The 22,666-nt window shown below is 47.2% G+C and overlaps 1 protein-coding gene across 1 annotated transcript in view; it reads left to right on the top strand.

Moving 5' to 3' along the window:
• The first annotated feature begins 3,002 nt into the window (after positions 1 to 3,002).
• EEIG1 (estrogen-induced osteoclastogenesis regulator 1) overlaps positions 3,003 to 22,666 on the top strand; it is a 37,284-nt gene continuing 17,620 nt past the window's right edge. Inside the window, exons 1-2 of the mRNA XM_071766565.1 lie at positions 3,003 to 3,207; positions 4,450 to 5,086. Coding sequence (XP_071622666.1) covers positions 4,941 to 5,086 — 146 coding nt within the window. The 5' untranslated portion in view covers positions 3,003 to 3,207; positions 4,450 to 4,940. The remainder of the gene's footprint in view (positions 3,208 to 4,449; positions 5,087 to 22,666) is intronic.

Below are 22,666 nucleotides of genomic sequence, written 5' to 3'. Positions count from 1 at the left end.
GGTGTTTACGCTGTTGCAGCAATGTGTATAATTTAGTTTTAAAATTTTAATTGTTTGGCTGCTGGGACAAATGGATGAGCATGGTGATGTTTTCCAGAGGAAGATGCTGATGGTGGAGTTTGATGACTTGCTCGTGTATCTGGGATTCCCATGAGGTAAGGGATAGGATTTGATGCCTCACCAAATGCATTACAGACTCCACCTTACTGAGTTTTGTCCCTTCTGAATTTATCTTCCCTTGTTTCTTCCCTCCTGCTTTATTTCAGCCTCAAAGTGGGGAGGGAGGAGGCAGGCAAGGCAAGGCAAGGCAAGGCAAAGCCACCTTGTTCCTGCTCAGTAGCAGGAGAGCAGAACAGAGACCCCAGCCCCTGGCTGGCAAGATGCAGCTCCTGTGGCAGCAGAGGTGAGGCCCAGACTTTGCTGCAGAGCTCAAACTGATAAATCACCCCCAAATGATAAAAAAAATACCCCGAGTCAGCAAAAGTTGAGGAAGTGGTGGTGGCATTGGGGAGCAGCATCAGGAAAGGCTCAGGACAGGGAGAGCACAGGGCAGGGACATGACTGAGGTTCACAGGGCAGAGGTGAGGTGGGCACAGCAGTGCTGAGGAGATTTCTCCTCCCTGAGGAGAAATTAAATCATTAGAGCTGGGGTAAGGGGAACTGATACACATCAGAGACACAGCCCCTCTGCAAACAGCTTGGACCTGGGCTGGAAAATAACGTAAAGCCAGCAGGGTGGTGGATGGGCAGAGACATCACATCCCCTCCCTGGTGCCTGTGTGGGGCTCAGACTCACTCACCCAGGCTGGGCTCAGCAGAGGCACACGTTTGGAGGAGCACTGTCCCTTTAAAAACTGTGAATTTGGCCAGAAACAATTATGTAGCATATACAGAGAAAAATCAACAGTGTGAATTTTGAACTAATAAAGATTTAATCTCTAAGTCATGAGACTGTGTTTGTTAGGAAAATATACATACCCCTGAGAATCCAGCTACGGTTGCTATATTACACACTGTTCAGCAGCTCACTGGGCATTTTTCCAAATCCATTTATTTTTAACATCAGTCACATTATTCAATTAATTATAAAAACACTGAGGTTTTTCAAAAGATGTTTCTGATAAAACTGCAGAGTAAATATGCGTGAGAACAGCAAGGTTTAAGATCTCTGTAAACTTCAGCATTTGGGGCTGTTGCTATAAACAAGAGAAGTCCTCCAAGGAGGTTATTTATCAGAGTGAATCATCCCAGATAACACATGGCCTCCTCCCACACCACAAACAGTGAGATCGTTTGTCCTTTACCTAGTGATGGAAGTGAAAGATCAACACATCTGTTAGCGGTACAGGGAAGTGTGAGGGACTGGGCTGGACTCTTCAGATGCTTCCAGCATTCAAGCATCTCTGCTTGGCAAATATTAAATATGTAGCAGGCTGAGCTCTTTCCCCAAAAACTAAGTAACACAAAGCAAGAGGAAAAAAAAAAAAAACAACAAAACAACAGCCCATTGCTAGTGATGTCTTGAGGCCTTGAAAACACCAGATATGCATTGGCAGAACAATCCAAGCCCTTCCTCTAAAAGCAGCCTCCACAAACCCTGCTGTATGGGGAGACTGGTTTTTTCTGCAATGGTTTCACTGTGCCAATATAAAATGTTTTCCCAGCCCCAAGTCTCTGCTTAACCTGGTAAGCAAGAATCCCAACAACACATTTGGCTTACTCCAGGTTTTAATTTTTGTCCAACTAAGTTGCTGCATACTTTACCTAGCAGGTCTGTTGTTTTTCTTTAAGACTCAAATTACGGTAGACTTATTTGATAGCTCTGATTTTGTCTGCATAAATGGCAAAGATTAAAGGCAAGGAGTCTGGGCATCAAAGCCTGGCAAAGAGAGAAGGACTTCCAGGCTTTCATCCAAGCTTTACCAGACATGCAAATCAGCCTTGGGAAAAGTCCCTCTCACATGAGCCTCAACTTCTGTGCCACAGAGACTCCTCAGCACATCCCTAACTTTAAGAAAAAAAATAGGCAAATCATGTTGATGATGGCAGACAGCTTGAGGACACGGAGAGATGTTTTGTTCTGCTTGCCCTAAACGATGGAATCCTGCCTGACCAGGGATCCCAGCCACACAGCACAGGGCACGGCAGCAGCGCATAATAACAGGAGGGAGCCATTTTGACGATGATGTATTCAACTGGTTGCCACATCTCTCCATCTCTCACACGGAGGGTGAGACTTCAGCTCCTGGCCCTGCCCGCAGGGCTGTGCGGTGCCAGGGCCTCCCTCCCGCTCCGGGCCGGTCAGCCCATGTGCTGCCGGTCAGCCTGACCCAGGGACGGCTCTGTGGTACCCGGAGCCACAGGGTGACGACGCGGTGACCACGGGGTGACCGCACCGCTGCACTCGAGGCAGCGCTGCCTGGAGAGCAGCGTGTGGGAAGGGATGCCACCAGGAGCCACTCGGGGACACGGACAGGGGAAGAGGGGCAGTGCTGAAGAGGACTCAGACACCGCGTCTGTCAGAGCTGCCGCTGCCACCCCCTCAGCCCACCCAGGGACACTTGGACTGCAGGCTCCATGGCCCCAGGCCTGCCGACCCCTCAGCCAGCCCGCTCCAGCTCCCCACACTCCAGTGCTAGCTGGGGATGAGCCTGCGGAGAGCCTGTGGGACGTGCGGGGGGTGCGGGAAGGCCCAGGGGACACCCCCACAGCCACCCGACCAGAGCCGCGCTCCCTCCACCTCCCCGCTGAGACGACCCCGCGACCACCGCAGTCACCCCGCTTCCCGCCCACCCCCGCAGCCAGGGGGCGGGCCTTGCGCATAGCGACAGGTGCGGGCTCCAATCACCGCGCTTGTTTCCCCTCCCCGTACCGGAGTAACCAGTTAAAATCCTTCTCTTTTGGGCCCGCCTCTTCGCTGATTGCCCAATCGGGAGGCGCCGCTCTGGTGCTCCCTTCCCTCCCCGGCTCCCGAGAGGGGGGCGGTGGGGGGGTGGTTACGCAGTGTCGGGTTGGTATTCTCGAAGCGCGGGGGTGGCGTTGCTCTGCCTTGTGGCTGCCTGCGGTGTTGGCGTAGCGGCCGCAGTTGGCGTAGCAGCTAGCAGAGGCGGCCGTGGCGGGGAGCAGCGGCGGCGGTGCGAGGAGAAGGCAGGAGGTGCGAGCAGGGACCGGGCTGGGACCGGGACCGGGACCGGGACCGAACCGCAGGTCGGTGGAAGGGCTCGGGAAGCGGGTTGAGATCTGCCGCAAGTCGTCTCGTTCTTTCTGGGGTTGGGAGAGAGGTTGGGACCTGTTTGAAGCCCGGTGTGGGCTGTGAGGGGGGCTGAGCCCTTTGGCTGCAGCTCGGTGCGGGGTTCGGGGGGCCAGAGCCGGGCTGCGACCCGGCCGTGGCTCCCGGGACTGGCAGAGGGACTGAGAGCCGGCAGCAGCTCTCTGTGGGTTCACAGGGCTGGGAGGCAGGCTGAGACCTGGACACCCATCAGTGTATGGCTCGGAAAGCGAACTGAGACCGGAGCACAGCTCAGGGCATGGCCCAGGGGTGCCCGGGGACCGGCTGCGACCTCAAGTGCAGCCCCCAGAGGGTGGGCTGAGCCCTGGGTGCAGAGAGGGCAGGGTGGGCTCTGGTGGTCACCATCTGCCCCTCGCTCTGCTTCGGGGTGGCCTCAGGACATCCCTTGTGGAGGTGCCCGGGTGGGGGGGGGGGGGCTTCAGCTGCACGGCCCTGCCAGCACCAGGGCTTTGCCTGCGCTGATTTGCACTCATTAATTCCGAGTATCGGTGAGGATTGTTTACTGCTGGGGTGTTCATAACCCCGTCCTTCCTGGATGCTAATCAGCTCTTGGCCTCCCTGCCTTCAGTCTTGCTTAAATGTGTCATGGAGTGACCATCTCCAGCCCCAGAACTGGTCTGTGTGGGGCACAGCTTGGTGCAGACCTGGTGTGCAGGGCAAGGCAGTGCTTGGTGGGCCTGGCCATTAGACAGCCAGATGACCTGATTCGGTTGTTATGCCATGTAATCTGGAGCAGACTGCCTTTTTTTCCCCCCCCCCCTCCTCTGTGCTGCTTTCTCCGTTTATAAGATACAGGTGCTAACACTTAGGGCTGCTCGGAAAAATAGAAAAGAAACAGATTTTTGCATTTCTTGAGGTGCCTTTGCTTGCTTGTGTTGGATGGATCTTGCTCTGTAAACTGCTTCTAAACATGGTGGGTGAAAATACAGCAGTTTTTTATTAGCTGTTTTGCAAAACAGAAATTACAAGGGATATGACAACAGTGAAGCTTGCTCTAGGCAAAAAGGGGAAAGAGGATGTTTGGGCCAGACTAATTGAGGCCATACATCTAAGGCTGGTATGAGCCTGGACTGAATATTACCCATCCAAACAGGTTTTATAGGAGGAGGAGGAGGAGCCCAAGGCTGGCTGGGACTAATTTACTCATTTCCCTCCCAAAGGCTGACCTGAAGACCTGTAGCAAGGAGTTTCACAAGAGGAGGAGATAGCAACTGGAAGCTCTCTGAATGTGCTGCCCACAGACCTAAGGCTTTTCCATCAACCCAAGATGACTTCCCAGAAGAGACACTTTCTGGAGGGGTTGTATTGAAGACAGGGCACTGCAGCCTCTTACTGGGACAGCTCCTGCTGGTCTGGAGCTGAGTCTGACTTCTCTCCTTTCCTTTTCCCTTGGAGATGTTGCAGAGATTTAATGTGCCCTCTTCCTCCTCACCTGAAGCCTGCCGTGGTGATGATCCCACAGCCAGATCCGACCACCAAAGAGAAGAGAATTGTGCATTTGAAGCTGGGCCATCGTTGTAACTGAGCTGGAATTTACTCCCTGCTTGTGCTCCTGGAACGGGTGCCGTTCCTCTGCTTCTCTGTGTGTGTTCTGTGCTGCTCCTCCCTGATCTTGTTTGGAATTCTTGGGCTTTCCACGCTGAATTTGCCCATGGCTTTCCTGATGAAGAAGAAGAAATTCAAATTTCAGACAAGTTTCACATTAGAAGAGCTGACTGCAGTCCCCTTTGTGAACGGGGTTCTGTTCTGCAAAATTAGGCTGCTAGATGGAGGAGACTTTGCTAGCTTATCTACCAGGTAAGAAGCTGCTTTCAGACTTGCTTTCTGGCTGTGCTGCTTTCCCTGGTTATTCACTTGAGAGGTTTAGCATATGGCTACCACTTGCCTGCCCCTTGATGGGATTTTAATAGTTCTGTTGTAGGGCCCCACATGCCACATCATTCCACAGAGAAGGGGAGGAACGTAGCTGGAGAGCTCTGAACCTGGCTGGTGTTGGTTGATTGGAGCTGGATTGAATTTTGTCAGAGGGATGTGGGGTAGTAGCAGGAGGTTGCTTCTCTGAAAGGGACCTGGGCTTGTGGGTGAAGTCCTCCTTTTCCCTGCCTCGTCCTCCTTGCCTGAGTTCTCACAAGCTGTTTCAGCCCCTGTGCCATGCTGCTTTCATGCCTGACTTGAAACTCAACTCTGTAGAAAACTGTAAGCAAATCAAATCAACCCTTCCCGACTTTGCTCTCCCCCTTGGCTTCCGAGTTACTGTTCTTGGTAAGAGTGGAAGTAGCTTGCTTTGCATTGCAAATTGCTGTGCAAGGGAAAACTGCTGCCTGGAGTCAAAGTTGTCAGTGTTGAAGACACAGTTTATCTCCTTGAACCATTGCTATTGCATCTTCAAGTTTATAGCTGCAGTATTTTCTTTTTAATGTGGTTCCCTCACATTTGGATTGTTCTGCTGCACATCTTCTAAGCTGATTCTGCCATCGTGTATTGGCATTGCTCTGACTCCTTCAGGCAGGTCTGTCCCCACTCCTCCTACTAATTGCTAATAAAAACTTGCTTTGTTTCCAACTGTGCACATAGATTATCACCAGCAGCATGCAAAGGTGAACTCTGTAGCAGCCCAGACTTGCCTTGAGAGGTGAAGGAAGCCTTCCTTGGCTTTCAAAACTTGTTTTTTTGCTTTCCTGAGTGACTGGAAGCTTCAAAGGTACAGGATTAGTTTGTGTTAGCTGTTAACTGCCTTATCCAAGAGCTAAAGTGTGGTTTGGTCTGGTTTTCCTCTGTGTGATTGACAAATGATTGACAAACGCACACTGAACTCTCTCATTTCAGGAGAGATTTTATTGAGCAAGTGTAAAACGTTTCTGTCTTGCAAAGAGAAGTGGTAGGACATAGCTCACAGCTTGGTTTTTCTTCCCGAGGCACACTGCAACCTCAGGGAGGTATGCAGAAGCTGTGGGTGTGGAACACCTCCAAAAATGGGCTTCGAATTAGTTTCTCTTTTGAAGAAAATCTATCAAAAGAGCTTTTCCTCACAATGTTCTCCCCTGAGGCTAGATCCTTGGGTTTGGTGGAAGCAGCTTATCTAAGGAATTCAAACAGTATGTGAACTTGGAAAGAAATTAACCCCTCCTCTGCTTCCTGGAGTCATAATAAAATGAGTGGAACTGTCGGGTGTCTCAGGAAAAGCCCATGCTGAGGAATGTTGATCTCCCTGTCCTTGTCATCCCTGAAAGCAGCTTCTAGGAGCTGTCGTTGGGGTTTGCTGATGCTGCCAGCCACTCAGGTTGTTCTGGGTTGTTTTCTGGCAGGAGTTCAGCAGTTTGCTCAGTGCAGTGCATTGCAGATGTGTTCCAGCAGCAAAATCATCTGTAATTTAAACCAAACACATCCATTACTCTCCACTGCCTGATTGCTTATAAAAGAGCAAAGGGGAAGCAGGCTGCTGGGTTTGCTGCCTTTCCCCTAACCTGTCTGTGCTCTAACTGAAAGCACATGGAGACCCATTCCTGCTTGAAAAGTTACAGGTCTCAGTGGTATTGAGTCATTTGACCTTTTCCAAATATTTTCCCCTGTTACAGTTACAGAAACTTCAGGAGGGATGCATTTCCAGGAGGAGAGTCACCATGTGGAGAGGCTCCCAGATCTTGACTTGGCTTTTCTGATTTACACTCCTGTAGTTATTTCCATGACTTCTCTGTTACTCTTTGGATCTGAGGAGAGATTAAAGGGAAGGAAATGCTGTGTCCATATTGTGTTAAAATCTGTATCCTATTCAGGATCTGTGATTGTTCCTCTGAAATCAACCACTTCCAAGAATGGTTGTGTTTGGGGTTGTAATGTCTGTCAGGTAATCTGGTGTGAGCTGCTTGGGTAAAGTCTGGTGTTTGCTCTGCAGTTGATTTGAGCTTCTTCTGCAGCCTGTGGCAATAGGAGAGGTGCAGCTATGATCCAGCAGGCCAGTAGCTCTTTCTGCCCATGAGTTTTAAGAACTGATGTGAACAAAGTGTCCCAGGTTGTTTGGAGTTTGTAAATGGCAGGGGGGGGGGAGAAGTACATGTGGAAGAAGAACCCTTCAAAGGAGGCAGTTTTAATTTTTCTCCAGTAAGTGACCTGTGATGTTGAAAGAAGATAAGAATCTCCAGAGATGGCTTTTTTTGGGGTTATTTGCAGTAGACTAACTTGGCAGCTTGTGCACCTCTGGTGAGAGGTGGGGATGTGATCTGTCCAATGAGTTGCTGGGTGGCACGGGGTCACAGTGCCCTGTGAGTGGAGCAGAGGTGGCAGGCTGTGCTGTGCCAGCTCCTGTCACCCATCCCAGTCCCAAGTCCACTCCAGCCTTGGTCACAGGCACCTGCAGCAGGCTGGTTCCACTGGTGAGTCTGGGGACATCCCCCAGTCCAGGACCCTTGTCCTGTGGGCTGTGAACCATCCACACCTCCTCTGCCCAGGCAGGGGCAAACCAGGCTGTCTGGAGGGGAACCTGGCTGAAGTGCATTAAGATTTAACACTCTTAGGAATTCAAAGCCCTCTGGAAAAGGTCCAGGATATCTGCCTCTCTTGGATTTTCTGTTTCATTTTTTTTGCAGGCAGGTACATGTTTTTTCCACACTTTCTGCATCCAGGTCTGGTGTTGAGCCATGGATGTTCTACTGACTCGAATTGCAGCCATAAATTTCCTTTGGCTGGTCCTTTCCTTTTCCTTTGTGAAGTTTCCTTACACTCTGGGGGGGCTTCTGAGGATAAGACTCTCCTGATTCATTTCACAGTGCACTGTGTGAAACCAACCATTACCTGTGAGGTCATCACCCTCCTGCTGGATTACCAAAATTTGTCTTCTGACAGTGCATCTGAGCCAGGTGTAGGCCAGGCAGGTGCTGTGTTTCCCTACAGGGAAATGGCAGTATATTCCTTGAATAGTATTAATTGAGCTCCTTAAATAGCACAACTGCCAGTGAATTCAGTTGCCTCCCAAGTATCTTTAAAAATAGCAGGCACAAAGCAGTAGGAGTGTGTTCATGGCAACCATTTTTGTGGAGCAGATGGGCTGCTGCGTTTTGTACCACTTTGAAGCTTTTTTTGGGGGTTGTGGGTCTTTGTTCCTAGAGAGATGATATGATAAGCTCATCAGGAGGCTTCGGATCTGTGGATCAGCACAGGCAGGAGTCTGGATGTCCAAATGAGTGCCTAAAGCTACAGGCTGGTGTGATGTGTACCTGACAGCTGTGGGTATCATAGAAGAGGAAGAATTGCTTAAATTCCCACCCCCCTGCTTACAGTGCCAGTGAATGCTGAGTGACAGCCAGGTGCTCTTCACCTTGGTGTCCACTGATCTCTGGCTGTGTGTTGGCAGAGACTGGTGCTGGTGTGTGATGTGAAGGAGGTGGAAAGCCAGGTGTTATCCACAGGCTCCTGATAGTTCATCCTGTGTTGTCCTGCTAGCATGCTAACAGTTTCACTTTGCTATTTCTGGATTTGGAGGAAGGGATTGTGCTATGAAAGCCCCTGGCTGACTGTAGAGGGGAGAATGTTTTGCATGAGTTATGCAACACTGAGGGCATTTTCCACCTTCCTTGTCTTCTGAAAGCACCTCAGACTCTATTTCCTTTGGGACCATGCTTTTCCAAGCACATGCAGCATATCAGCTTGGTTTTCTGATCCTGGCATTCCTGCCCAAGTTGGAACCAGATAACATGCTCTTCTGCAGCCCAGCAGCTGTTTGCTGGCATTCTTGACATGGGAAGAGCTGAACTGGTAAGGGTGGTCCCGCCTCAGTATTCTGATTCTATATGCATGACCTGAGAATGTTCTTAGCTTTGTGATTTTTAACTGAGTAAGAGTGAAAGGCCACTTCCTGCACTGCATGTTTTATTTTGGTGTTTGTGCATGTAAAGGTGCCTCCAGAAATCCAAAGGAAATGCTGATATTTGGGGAGGTACCTTGCATGATGGCTCCTGAAGTCACCTCTTGTGCAAGTGTGGCCCTGTCATCCTGATGGGGGTACAGACCTAAAGCAACTTGTTTTCCTCAGCTGGTGGGATGCAAAGCATCCTTATGGCTTAGTGGCATGCACTACTTCCTAATTTTAGGACATAAATAAAGGGGGAGAGGCATTGCCCTGCTAACATACTGATGCTGTTCTAGGTTCAAAAATGTTTTATAGGGGGGTACAAGTCATCCCACCTCTGGAATGCAGCTCTGTGTCAGAGTGAGGGTCAGAAATCAACTAATTCACTGTCTTTACATAAATAGTCACTGTGCCCCATGTTACAGGATCCTTCAAGTTCACCATGTTTGGCTCTTTCAGACTGGAAAGTCATTAACTGCTCAGTTAATCACACACTAAATGACTAATTCAGCCCAGCTGAGATCTAAATCTTCACTATCTTGCCTTTAAAAAGGATTAGGTAACTACATGGTTTCTTCTACAGTCAGTGTCTCTAAGGGGGAAGAAAACTAGCTGTACTGAGAGGAGAGGACCACTGGCTGGGTTCTACCTCTAGATTTGAGTAGCATTGCCAGGAGGAAACTTGGTTATGGCTTTTAACCATTCTCCCAGTTCCATATTTTAGGGTAATGTCTCTTTAGCTCAATCCTCTGCTAGAGCATGTGGTCTGATGACATATTTGGTGAGGCCACACCTTGAGTCCTGTGTCCAGTTCTGGGCCCCTCAGTTCAGGAAGGATATCGAGGTCCTAGAGCAGGTCCAAAGGAGGCAACCAGGCTGGTGAAGGGAGTTGAGCACAGATCCTGTGAGGAGAGGCTGAGGGAGCTGGGGGTGTTCAGCCTGAAGAAGAGGCGGCTCAGGGGAGACCTCATCGCTCTCTACAACTCCCTGAAAGGAGGTTGGAGCCAAGTGGGGGTTGGTCTCTTTTCCCAGACGACTTTCAACAAGACAAGAGGGCATGGTCTTAAGTTGTACCAGGGGAAGTTTAGGTTAGATATTAGAATTTCTTTACTGAGAGGGTGATCAGACATTGGAATGGGCTGCCCAGTGAAGTGGTGGACTCTCCGTCCCTGGAGATATTTAAAAAGAGGCTGGATGTGGCACTCAGTGCCATGGGCTGGGAACCACAGCGATTGGTCAAGGGTTGGACTTGATGATCTCTGAGGTCCCTTCCAACCCAGCCAATTCTATGATTCTATGATTTTAAAAGTGCTTTTATTGCAAACGTTGAAAATATAGACCTTACCTATGTATAAATGTATTATTTCCTAATATACAGACTGGAACAGTGTTAATGCTCCAGTGCAGCTTCACAGGCTGACATCTCTCTTGGCTGCAGCCTATGGTCTCTGCATCCCTGGCTGGGGATGGTAGTGCAGGAGGTGTTTGAAATACAGCCTCCAGAAATTATTTGTGGTTAAATATAATCCAGTTTAAGATAACATTAAGGCACAATACCTGCACTGCTTGCATTTTGAAACAAATATAGATAAATTAGACAGCAAAAATGAGAAAAAGGGGTTTCATTGCAGCAGCATAGCTCCATGTAGGTGAAATTCATAAGAGAAGAAAGAGTGGATGAGGTTGAACCTTCAGCATATTGAGGCACTTGGAAACAGTGCAGAAGTGATACAGCACCCTGAGGTCTCTGGCACAAAGCAGTTGCACTTTGAATTTGCTGAGCATTTCTTTCACATTTTCTGGGCTCTTTTTGCTACACCTGTGTGGTCTGACCCCAGGGGCTTTGGGCTGGGTTGGTTTGCTCCGTGCCAGACTTGTCTCTTCCTGTCACCGGTCCCTGCGTTGGAGCCTGTCACAGGACAGGCAGAATTACGTTAAAACCTTCCTGCCACGGGGGCTGCATCCTGTTGAGTAAAGAGCAGCCTCTGTTCATGCTCTGACTCCTGTCCTGCCTGCTGGTGCTCAGGCAGGGGCTGCTTTGTTGGCCAGGAGCTGTAATCTAAAGCTCTGTAACCGATCCGCTGTGTGTACAGCATCAGTGAACATGTTTGGATACAGCAGCTTTCAAACTTCCCCCTCCCTGCCCGTTCTGAACTGGCATTGCCTTGGCAGCTTACTCTTAGAAGCAGCCTTATCTGTGTGACTGGAGCAGCCCTTGGCTCAAAAAAAATACTCCTTGGAAATTAATCTTCTGCTTTGAGACTGGGCCCCTGTGGCTCTCGTGATTTACTGCCGGCTCTAGCCGAGGACAAGGGGGTGGTAGGAGGGTGTGCTCCCCCCACTGCCCTGCACTTAAAGACATGTATTTAATTCTGAAATAGAGGGGGAAACCTAAATAGCTTCCAGTCTGTTTATTCTTTGTGCTCTTGAGCTGCCATCGGTGTTGACTCAAGCTTTGCAGTTGTATTTCTGAGGAATTCATGCATGCCTCCAGGAGCCTGTGGTCTCACTGCACTGTTGTTGGTATTTTAATAGGCCCTAAGTTGCCCATGGCAAGCTGTTCTGGTCCCAGTTTCTAGATCGATGAGGTAGTTTCAGGTTTATTTCTTATTATTTTATTGCAGGAAGCTACACTGGTAGTGTTTCAGGGAAGAACCCTCCCATCAGAAGCCACTCCAGGGCAGGACTGCGTGCTTGCCAGCCTGAGGAGTGGGATGGAGGGCTCTGAGCATCCACCTGCCTGGGGCTCTGCAAGGTCTCATCCGTGCAGGACAGGCGGATGTGGCTCTGGATGTGGCCTCTCTCTTTCAAACAGGATGTGTTCTGCATCCTCTGTGGGCTGCCTGCTCTACACTGGGCTTGAAGCCTGCTCTGAAATGGCTCAGGAATTATTTTGTAGTGGTGACTCGTTGTATAATGAAACTGAAGCTTGTAGAAGCACCCTGGACCAACATTTGGATCTCCTTCTTCCTTCTGTAATAGTCTGTGACCTCGTATCAGTAATCCCTGATCTAAAGGTGGTAATTTCAGGTGGCTGAATGTGTTACCACACCCCAGTATCAGCTGCACACCCTTTAGGATGAGGCTTTTTTTTTTTTTTTTTCCTTCTTTCTTTCAGATTATTCACATTCTGTCTTTGTGCACATGCTGTGAGACACGATACACAGCAGTGTTGTAACTCCACTCTTGGCATCATGATCTCTGGTACCATACAGTGGGACTCAGCATCTCATTTTAGTGCCTGGGCTTGGAAGGCACTTCCCACTAGACAAACAGTTGTGCCTGTGTTTGCTGGATGAACAGCCTTCTTGTTTGGTGTATTTTTTAATCTGATGAGCAAGAAAGGGAATTGTTCTGCAGGATTTGGAATTGCTGATCTTCATGGAGGTCATTTTCACGTGCTTCTGAGTCTCCCATGTAGTTCAGCTGGTAAGGCTGAGATGAGGGGAAGATCAAAGCAATGGGATGGGGTAGTGGGGGTGAGAAAGACAATGAAGGGGAAGCTCGTGGAAAATAGGGAATTGGGAGGAGGCAAGTGTGGAAGAGACAGGATGTTCTTGGTAGGCAGCAGCATATACAGTCCATACAATGGACGCTTTCCCTGTGGATAGAAAGTAGCTGAGCTGGCAAGAGAGCAGGATTATGCCTTTCCTTTGGCTGAATTTATCATACTCTGTTGGTGAGAGGAGGTCTTGCAAGAGGTCCCATGTTGTAGCAGGAGATGGGACTACAGTTAAAAATACTTTTATGACTGCATGCTGTGTTCTAAATAAGAAATGAACCCTGCCTGTTCAGCCTGAAAGCACTGAGGGTGCTTACATGGGAGGAAGGAAGAGAGTGGATAGATTTACCATCCTGCAAGGGCTGGAGAGCTGCAGCACTGATTAGCAATGCAGCCTTAGAGATCTACAGAGACATCACCCCTGCATGTGGTTGGTGACAAGCCTGAAATGTGCTCATTGCAACTAAAAGCTAGGGCTGGAAAGCTTCCCTTTGGGGTGGCTGCTTCCCTTTGGGGTGGCTGCTTCCCTTTGGGGTGGCTGCTTCCCTTTGGGGTGGCTGCTTCCCTTTGGGGTGGCTGCTTCCCTTTGGGGTGGCTGCTTCCCTTTGGGGTGGCTGCTTCCCTTTGGGGTGGCTGCTTCCCTTTGGGATTGCTGCTTCCTAGAGCTGTGTTTGCCTACAGGAGGCAAGTCCCTTCTCTTGCTGTTCAGCATACCAAAGGTAGAAGAAAAAAATTAAGGTCTTATATAGTGCCTTTCAGAAATTACCAAGCTTTATTCTCCAGTCTTGCTTTGCTAATGGAAAAGCAGATCAAGGAGCTCGTAATAGGGAACCTGTGCAAGGGATGTGGCCTCAGGGCTTCAGTTTGGAGTAGTCAGATGCCTTTGCTTTTGCTTCTAGAATGAAACTTGGTACAAAATGACTGTGGCAAGGTGTTTCACTAATGGATATTGGGTTAATGATCCACAGAGCCTCCCTCAGCCAGCTGCCACATCAAAGACTGGTAAGCACATTACCTGTGCTGCCACTGGAGTTTCCATTCCTCCTGAAATGCAAGTGCTGAGTGTGAGGAGTACAAAATGGGGAGGCCAGAGTAAACCCTACCCAGGGCTTCTCACTGCCTTGTTCTCTGTCCAGTCACTTTTGTTTACAGTCCTTAAGGGATAATATTGCTCATCAAAATAAAAATTTAAATGTTCGTGAGAGAGGGAAGGAAAGGCTTGTCTGGAAAAACTCGAGCTTAGATAATTGTTTTTTTCCCCCAGCATTGTATCAGACTCTTTCAGGCTTTGCCCACACTTGAAACAGCAAAGGTGAGGTTGAGTACCATGGTTTTCAGGGGACTTTTATTCATCTGTGTATAGGGTGGGGAGAAGGTTTCCAGCTTGGCTGTGTTTGATCCAGTTTTTTCTGGGTTTTTTGCTAGTTCTTGTTCTTTCCATTATCGCCTGCATGTCACAGAACATGAGGGAGGAATCTGGAATATTTATAATTCAGCAGGCTCTCCAGATCTCTCAGTTCTCCATTGCCCTGGAATGGAGCAGTGGTTTCAGCATTCACACTTTGACACAGCCCCTGGTGCTGTCTCCTGTTTCCAGACTAAGCAGTAAGGGCTGTTCAAGAGGTATTCTGCTTGCCCCCGTTACAGATTAATTATGCTGCAACCCCTCTGTAAGGAAGCTCTTTTCCTGGCTTCTGTCAGCAGCCCTGCTATGTTTTATCTCCTACTTTGGTAACTCTAGGCAATTGCATCTGCATAAATGTTGAATTCCTCTCAAGTACAGTGCTGCTCATCTTCTGCCTTCAGTAGCTGCAGTGCTTCTTGCCACAAGGATAAATTCTGTGTTGGGGAGAAGCATATTTTCTATAACTGTTTCTTACATTTGCTGCCTTTCTGCTTTGTTGAGTACCCTTTTTTTGCCGTATTGGGAGGAGGTGATTGTAATCTGGTTGGCTACTGGTCTCTTTAAAGTCTGTTATTTCAAAATAGATTTGCATGTTGTTTTCCCTCCAGAAGTGATACATACCCATCTCCAATGACATTTGTTCTCAATAGGGATCAAAGAAATGGTTTTGAATACAGCTGGCAGTGACAGCCACAGGACAGGTAAAAACTCACCCTCAGAAACCTGCTCCTGGCAGCTGAGCAGTGGGACCCTGTGCTAATATCTCCTTAACCAGCACCCACTCCTGTCACAAAATGCAGGGCTCTCCCATATTCTTTTAACTGAGGTGTGATTTATGAAATTACCTTTTTCTGATTGGGACAAGCTGTGTGGCTTCAGAGGAGCAGAACTCTAATGGTCTGAGAGCCTCTTCTTGCTGGCTCTGGCACCACGATGTGACACCAGGTCTGACACCAGAGCTGGGGCAGAAGGGAAAGGAGAGCTGGGACAGACAGGGTCAAGAAATCCCAGCCTGTCACCACCAGTATGGTGACAAGTTAGGGGGCAGCAGGCTTTACTCAGCACCTTTTTTAATTTGCAAACCTCTTCTGTTGGCCTTTATCTGGGTGATAAATCCTAACAGTGATGGATACTGATGGGGATTCAGGAAGAATGTGTTTGTCCTCCAAACCAGTGACCTGGTTTGTACTGCTGGTTACAAAATGGTTCTTTCCTGGTGAAGGAACCATTGTAAAACATCTGTATTTATTGGGGAATGAAAAAGCTGCTGTTAACATATAAAGGGCTTTCTCCTGTACTGTTGTATTGGTTTTAACTAGAGTTATATTGTGTAGAAGTGACTCACAGGGGAACATGCCTGAGCATGGTAGGGAGTTACCTTTTGGGTAAATAAATCTACTTTTAGCACCAGGGTTGACTTCAGGTAGCTTATTTACTGAAGGGCTCTTCAGTGTACTCAAGCCAAATTGCAGTACTATCACATCACACGTTATTAAAGAAATTATTCCAGAAATTTGCTTGGCCTCATATGTAGGTTAATTTGCACTGGAAAGGCTTTTCTGTTACAACCATGCTAGCAAACTTCTAGCTGAAACAGGGTAGATACTGGTGAGAGAAGGTCACTTAACTTTTCTGGTATCTGTATTTCTTCGTGTGCCATAAATCTGCCTTGAGGGAGAAAAGATCCATCTCTGTGTACATCACTTGCCTTAGGGATGTTGTTCCTAGCCTTGTGTTGATTCCTCTCAGGGTTTTTATTTTTCTTCATTTACTATCCCAGCAAGTCCCTGGAGTATTGACCCATGTCTTGGTTTCTCTCCTCTTAGGATGTCCATGTGGATTTTTTTGTTTGTTTGTTTTAAAAAGTAGCTTTCTTTTTTCTTGATAAAAGCATCATGTTTGCAGACACAGCTTTCTTGTATCATGGAGCTGCAGCCATCCCTTGTATACCCTGCTTGGTATTATCAGTTTTCCGTGCTGGAGTTTACATTGCTGTCTTTCTTCACTAGGAGTTTAAATTTGCTCTGCAAAAAGCAAATCTGGAGTCTTTCAGAATGACAGCTAACACTTAGGGGATGAAGAAAGTTTATAAATACATCAGCAACAGATACTTGGTGAATCTTTGTTTTACATCTACAGTCTGCCAGAAAAAAAAAAAAAGCTTTCCAAGCCACAGCATGTTACAGAAATGTGTATTAATGCTGCAGAAAGTAATTGTGATTTTTCCAAAGGGTGAATGGGCTCTGGGAGAGGCAAGAAGTTTGTTTTTTTTTTTCCCCACCTCTTTTAACTTCTGTGTTTTTACTGGGCAGTTGACTTGGTAATAACCCTGACCACCCTCCCCCTCTGTGCCATCCATGCTCCAGTCACACAGAGGTCTCTGCTTGGCTTTGCTCATCCCCTTTAAGGCCAACTGACTGGGCTGGATGTGGAGGTGAGAGCTCAGGAGCCCTTCTTGGTTAAATTGTCCCCATGGCTGTTTTACACATAGAGCACATTTGATTGCTTGGTGGTCAGATCTGAAAGGTGTCAGACAAGTTCTTCAGTCTTTGCTGAGGGATCTGCAAGGCAGCACAGAGCACCCATGGGAGCAAGAGGAAGAACACACCTGAGACAGGCTGGAGAAGACAGCACCAAGGCACAGCAACCTGGGTGGTACCTGACCTGGGCAAACCCCAGGGAATTCTGCAGTGTGGACCTGTCCTTGCTTTGTAGTCCTTGTGAATTTGCTTGCAAGAGGAAAGCTCTGCTGCTGGGCTTGGCAGCCTGGCATGTGCTTTGTTCTTGGCTGATCCATCTCCAATGTAGTCTATCAGAACAATAGAAGTAGGAGTTGGGTTGGTGACTCAGTGCATGATCAGAGTTCAAAAAAAGCACAAACGCTCTTTGGGTGCTCAATACGCACATTGCAACGTGCTTGTCTTGCACTTACTGAGTCATCCATCCAGTGATTCCTTTCTTTACACTCAAGAGTTTGGTGGTTCTTTGCTTGGGATGTTTTTGCTTCTGCACACACTCCTGGCCTCTGACCAAAAAGAGCTTGTGCTGTGTAGATGTGGCAAGAAGTCCTTGGGTATGTGCTGCTTCGGGCTGGTCCATCTTCAGCACAGTGTGTAACAGCAGATGGATTGCACAGCATTTGCTGTTACAGTCCCTTCTTGTCCTTGTTTTCCTGATGGCCAGGGTTTTTTTTTGCTTTGCTTCCAGTTGACAGAATGTAAATTCTAAATCCCTCATAGCAGACTGGCTCTGCTGGGCATGTTCTGTCTGTAAAGTGCCATGTACGTGTCCCTTGCTGCTCTACAGCTAAGTCTGGTAGAATTATTTCCCCTTGCCTTCCTTCTGCCTGCTCCACCCTTACTTACCCTTCCAAAACTCATCTGACTTGTTCTATAGCTTCTCTTTTAAAAGGTCATTATTCTGTGACTTACTTTCTTGATTTGGCACAATTTTAATTTCATTATGCAACTTCTGCTGCATGCAATTTTTTAATAACGTCCGTTGTTTCCCATGATATTTTTGACATGGTTCATGTTAATATATGGAATGGTTGGAAACACTTGGGTTTTTTTTTTTTCCTAAAATAACCCCCAGTGCTAGGTTTTAGCAGCCCTTGAATGTTCTAAAGAATGTGGCTCCCTAGTGCAGTGATCTGGAGCACATGAAGCAGGCAGCACTGGAAGGCTTTTGCCTATGGACATTCTGAATGAGGTGCAGGATTTCATGGCTGTCACTTATAAAAGACACATGTCTGGGTGCACGTGACTGGAGTCCAGGCATAACTGAATTATTGCCTTTCAAAGAAGCTGTTAATACACAGCAAGGAATGCTGATGCTTGAGGGTTTTCTACTGGTGATTGTCTGCCACCCCCATTTTCCAGTAAGTGTTATCACTCCCTGGCTTGTGCTGCTGGACTTTTATCAGGATTGATCACTGCCTCAGAGGGAGCTGCAATATGCACTTGAAATGCTGTGCTTCTACGGAAATAGGCTTCTTCTGGAAATAAGGTTAAAGCCATAAAAAGTCATTCACTGGCCTGCTAGATACCAGCTTATTCTTAAGAAGGATTTCTTAGTAATTCTTTGTACCTTGCTTTCATTTCATGCTCACCTTGGGTTTGCTCCAGTTCTTTCCTCGCCTTGCACTTACTTTGTGCTGTTGTCATCTTCCCTCATTGTCCCCCAGTTAAACAGTCTTAACTGCTTCTTACTGAAGTTTCTTCATTTGGATATTTCTTTTCTGTGTGGTTGCTGTTAATCCTTTTTCTTTTATTTGTCCCCTCTCCATTCAGATAGGGATTATGCAGGCTGTGCTGTCAGCTGCTTAAGTGGAATCTAGTTTCCTGAGCTGACTTTCCCCTATTCCTCCTTCTTTGTTGGCTCTTTTCCCACCTCCCCAAGTGGCAGCTAACAGAAGGGATGGATGGATGGATGGATGTCAGTCTCCTTCTGTGAGGCATAACTAAGCAAGCATGGTGAAGCCCTCCAGAAGTATTGGAACATGCCTTGTTCCCCCTGCAAAATGCTGAGGCCAGTGAGTGCTTCATTCTAAAAGCCCTGGTGCTGAAGTTTGGCATTTAGAGACCCCATAGGTATCTCCCCTCTGGTGCAAATGAAGAACTAAATTAATAGGCTGATGCCCAAAGGGAGATCTGGATAGGTGTCCTTCTCTACCACAGGTGTCCTTTTCCACTGTGGCTCACTGGAATCGTTTTTCTGGGAATTTAGAAGTTAAATTTGTGAGTAGGTGGTGGATGTGATGGCCTTACCACTGAACCCTTGTTTAAAAGACTTGCAGTGAAACATCCAAATAAGACTTGCTTCAGATGACAAAGGCTTGCTTAGTTCTCTTAGTAACACAGTCTGCATCATCTCTCTCTGAGCTATTTTTCCATCATAACTGCTAATGTCTGCTACACAACAACCAGTGCTTGTCAGCTGGAGAATACAGGGTTGTTTGCAGTGGGGGAGACATCCAGCTCTTTGGGTTGGCAGTTGTTCTGGTCAGTGATGTAAGCCCCATCAAAACAGAGTCATTTGGTTGTTGAGAGCTACTTGCAGCTTTTTCTGGGCTTCTGTTCAGAGAGGGCAAAACCCCTCAGTGTAAATAATGTGCCCTAAAGCACTTGTACACCTCCAGGTTAAACTGTCTTGGATTTCCATGCATTGTGTATCCAGGTGGCTTTTTATGATCCTGTATGGTTTTCCCCAAGGAATATGGGGTGTCACTTCTTGGGATATGTTTCCCCTGAGCTTCCCAGCACTGGGAATAGTGAATAGTGAATAGTGGTTACTGACCTGGGCATCTTAGAATGTCAGTTATGAAACAGGTTTTTCAGGGAATTTTTTTCCTTACCCTTACCAAAGGTCTTCTTTACAGCACTGGTTAAAATAGTAACTCTTCTCTGGAGCATAAAACAAGATTGTTCAGACTTTGCCAAGGAAAGGGAGTGTCAGTGATCCTCCTCTAACTCAGCCCCTGGAAATGTCAGGGAATAGGTGATGCTGGCTTAATGGTGAGTCCCTGCAGCTAGGAGCAGAGCTGTGTAAAAAAATGCTGTAGAAAACATGATGTTACCCTTCAGAATCTGCTGAAATAACTTTTTTTCTTCCCTCTGTGATTCGAGGGGATTGTACCTGCACAGCTGAGGTTGTGTTACCTTCCTCCTTCAAACACCCATTGCTGGAGTGTGTCAGGGCTCCTTCAGTCCATCACATCTAAATGTATCTGAGCAGGGAGCTGGCTCCATGGCCTCTTTAAAATGGTGTTATCAGATGGAGGTGCTGCTTCAGTGATGTTGTGCTCCTTGGAGCAGCAGTGAACCAGGGAGGAGGATGCTGTGAGGAGGCTTAGTTCTGCTCCAAGGATCTGACACAGATCCACATCTGCAGGTGAGGGGACAGTGAGCATGTGGATTGGGCATCAAAAATGGGAAAGCTCACCCTCCCCCTTTGTGTAGATGAGGAAGAGGAAATCTGAATAAGAAGTTCTTTGTGTGTGCTTATCTGTACACTGTTTCATTTAGCCCGAGGTTTTCCCACATCTGCTCCCGTGCATGAAACATCAGACTGAGACACATTGCTCTGCTGAAATGTTTGGTGTTAGGAATCTACTTTTTTTTTTGTTGTTGTCATTGCCCTCCCAGTGAGCCTGGGGCATTTTTATGATGTTTTGTGCTTTTAACTGTCTTACGTGTGACTACTGCCATAAAGTAAGAGTGAAACATCTGCTTTTCACACTGTCTCAGCAAGGCAAAACTGTTTGATGGGGTTGTGTTTGAAGCATGATACCCAGTTGGGCACAACTCAGCCTTGAGTCTGTAAATAGAAGTTTTAATCTCTGTTCTGGTGTTCCATTAGCTAGGTTTTCATGTGGGAGCCCAAGATAGCATAGGTCATATTTGTGGCCTTTTCTGGAAGTGTTTGCTTTAGCTAACTTGCATTCAAAGTGAGTTTTGTGGATTTCTGTGACAGTGCTACTGTGTCTGTGGCACTAAAATCACAATTGGTAAACATCTGTTCTCTAAAATCCATCTTCTAATTGCTCTTTTTCTGGTAAATCTTCTCTGGAGAGGTCGGGTGGTGGCAGGGGGATGCTGTGAACTGTTCCTTCTGGCTGGTCAAGGAGCTGGAGGTAGATGAGCAGCTCTGAGCTTGGCAGACCCTGAGAAGCTCTTTCTAGAACTTCACTTTTCACAAAAGTTGCCTCAGGGTTGCATTGGTTTATTCTGAGGAGGTATATTTAGGTCTGGAAGAGTAATTACACAGCTTTGAATAAGTCTCAAGTCAGAAGAGGGCAAAGCTTAGCTTGGCAGGGATTATTCAACCTTCTGGGAGTCATTCTGCAAAATGGCACAGACAGCTTTTTAAAAATAAAACTTCTGAAAACCCATTGAATTGGCACCTGGTACCAGGCATTGGTCTGTTCTATTTCTTCCTCTCCAAATACAGAGTAAAACTTAAAATTAGACACTTCTGGTTTTAAACTGTTAGTTTTTGCTTTGCTTTTAGGTGCCTTGTAATTAGAGTGGAAGGAAACGCCTCTCAGTGCAGCCCTCACCATGATTCTCCTGTGTTTTTGGCTTCTGTGTGATAGTTCTGAATTGTACATCAGAGAATATTGTAGGGCTAAATACAGGTCTGCTCCTCATCTGAGTCCACTATTTCCCCCCCTGTTTTAGTGTTCTCTAATTACCAGTCCTAACGATAGCTTGGTGGGAGGTGGAGAGACAAAGCCCATTGCTTCCCTGTATGCCATCTTCTGGAAATGTGGAACTAATTTTTTTAGAGTTTGGCTTGAAACAATAGTGCTGTCATTTGGCTGTCTAAGGATACAGCCCCAGCCCCCACCCTTAAAAGCCTCTCTTTAAAGCGAAAAAGAAAGTTGGAAGTCGTTGTTGAATGATTGTGAAACTTGTGACTGGAAAATTACTCTGAATTTTATCTTGCAAACTCCTTTTTTGCCCTGTGCAGACTCTTCTGAAGACATAAAAAGCCCCAGGCTACAGGCACCTGCAGCTTGGGTTGCCCTTTGCAATGCTGTGGGTAACATAACCTCCCCAAATCCTTTTCCTAATCCCCTGCACCCTGTGGTATCTACAGCAGTTTTGCAGGGCCAACATACATCCTTAATAGGAAGCAGAGTGTCTCTTAGCAGAGCTTATGCCAACAGAAAATGAGCTACAAAGGAGCTCTAGTACCAGTCAGTCCTTTTTGCTATGGTTTCAAATAATTACCCTTCACTGGGGTTCACAGAATCCCCCAGATGCTTCATCAGAGCTGCACTGTAATAGGGGTGAGAACTGATGAGTAAGGAACTTGCATGCTGGAGCAGATCTTGCCCATCCTGCTGGTGAGGCAGCTGCAAGGAGCTGGGCACAAGCAATGGGCATTTGGGAGCTGGAGCTCAGTCACTGAAATATTCACATCTGGCAGGAGTTGGAGCTCTGAGCTGCATTTGTGAGCAAGCTCTGGGCTGTTGGACCTGTCTCATTTCATGACCCTTCACTTATATCTGCCACCCAGGATTCAGGTTAAAGTCATTAGGAGGATTACCATTAGCTTTGCTCTCTAGAAAGTAGCAGTTCCTTTTTCAAGATAACCAATGCTTGCTAAAATATTTAATGTTTTTTGTATTTTGTGCACCTTGCTTTCATTTCTGAAGCACGTGTGTTCACAAACATTTCTCTGCTCTGTTGTGTTCTTTTTCTTGCCTGTATCATTGAGTTTTCCTTACTTCAGGTCATTTCAGATACTTACTTTCAGTCAGGCTTAAGGCACCTCCCACTTGAAATATAACTTGGCTAATTTGACTGGCTCAGTGAGTATTTTATTATAGACAAAGTCATTTTAATCCCTCTGTGTTTCTTCTCCTGTCTGAAAGAACTGGAGTGAGTTAAGTGGAGCAATGAGAACCAGATCTCATCTTGAATTAATCCCAGGTTCAAAAGTGTTTTTGGCACTTAGATGCCTCAGTTTTCAGTAACTTCAACAGCCAGCCTTGGTCTTGTCTGGAAGGAGTTTAAGTTCACTGCCCTGAAGGAATTGCTGCCTTCTGTTTTCCCATGTTTGAAACGGGAATGAACGGCCCTTATCTGCTTTACAGAGGATTACAGGTTTCAGTTATTT

Source organism: Heliangelus exortis, chromosome 22 (genome assembly GCF_036169615.1).
Source record: "Heliangelus exortis chromosome 22, bHelExo1.hap1, whole genome shotgun sequence".
NCBI classification, from domain to species: domain Eukaryota; kingdom Metazoa; phylum Chordata; class Aves; order Apodiformes; family Trochilidae; genus Heliangelus; species Heliangelus exortis.
Note: the sequence above shows the minus strand (reverse complement) of the source record. Positions and strands in the feature narration are given on the sequence as shown.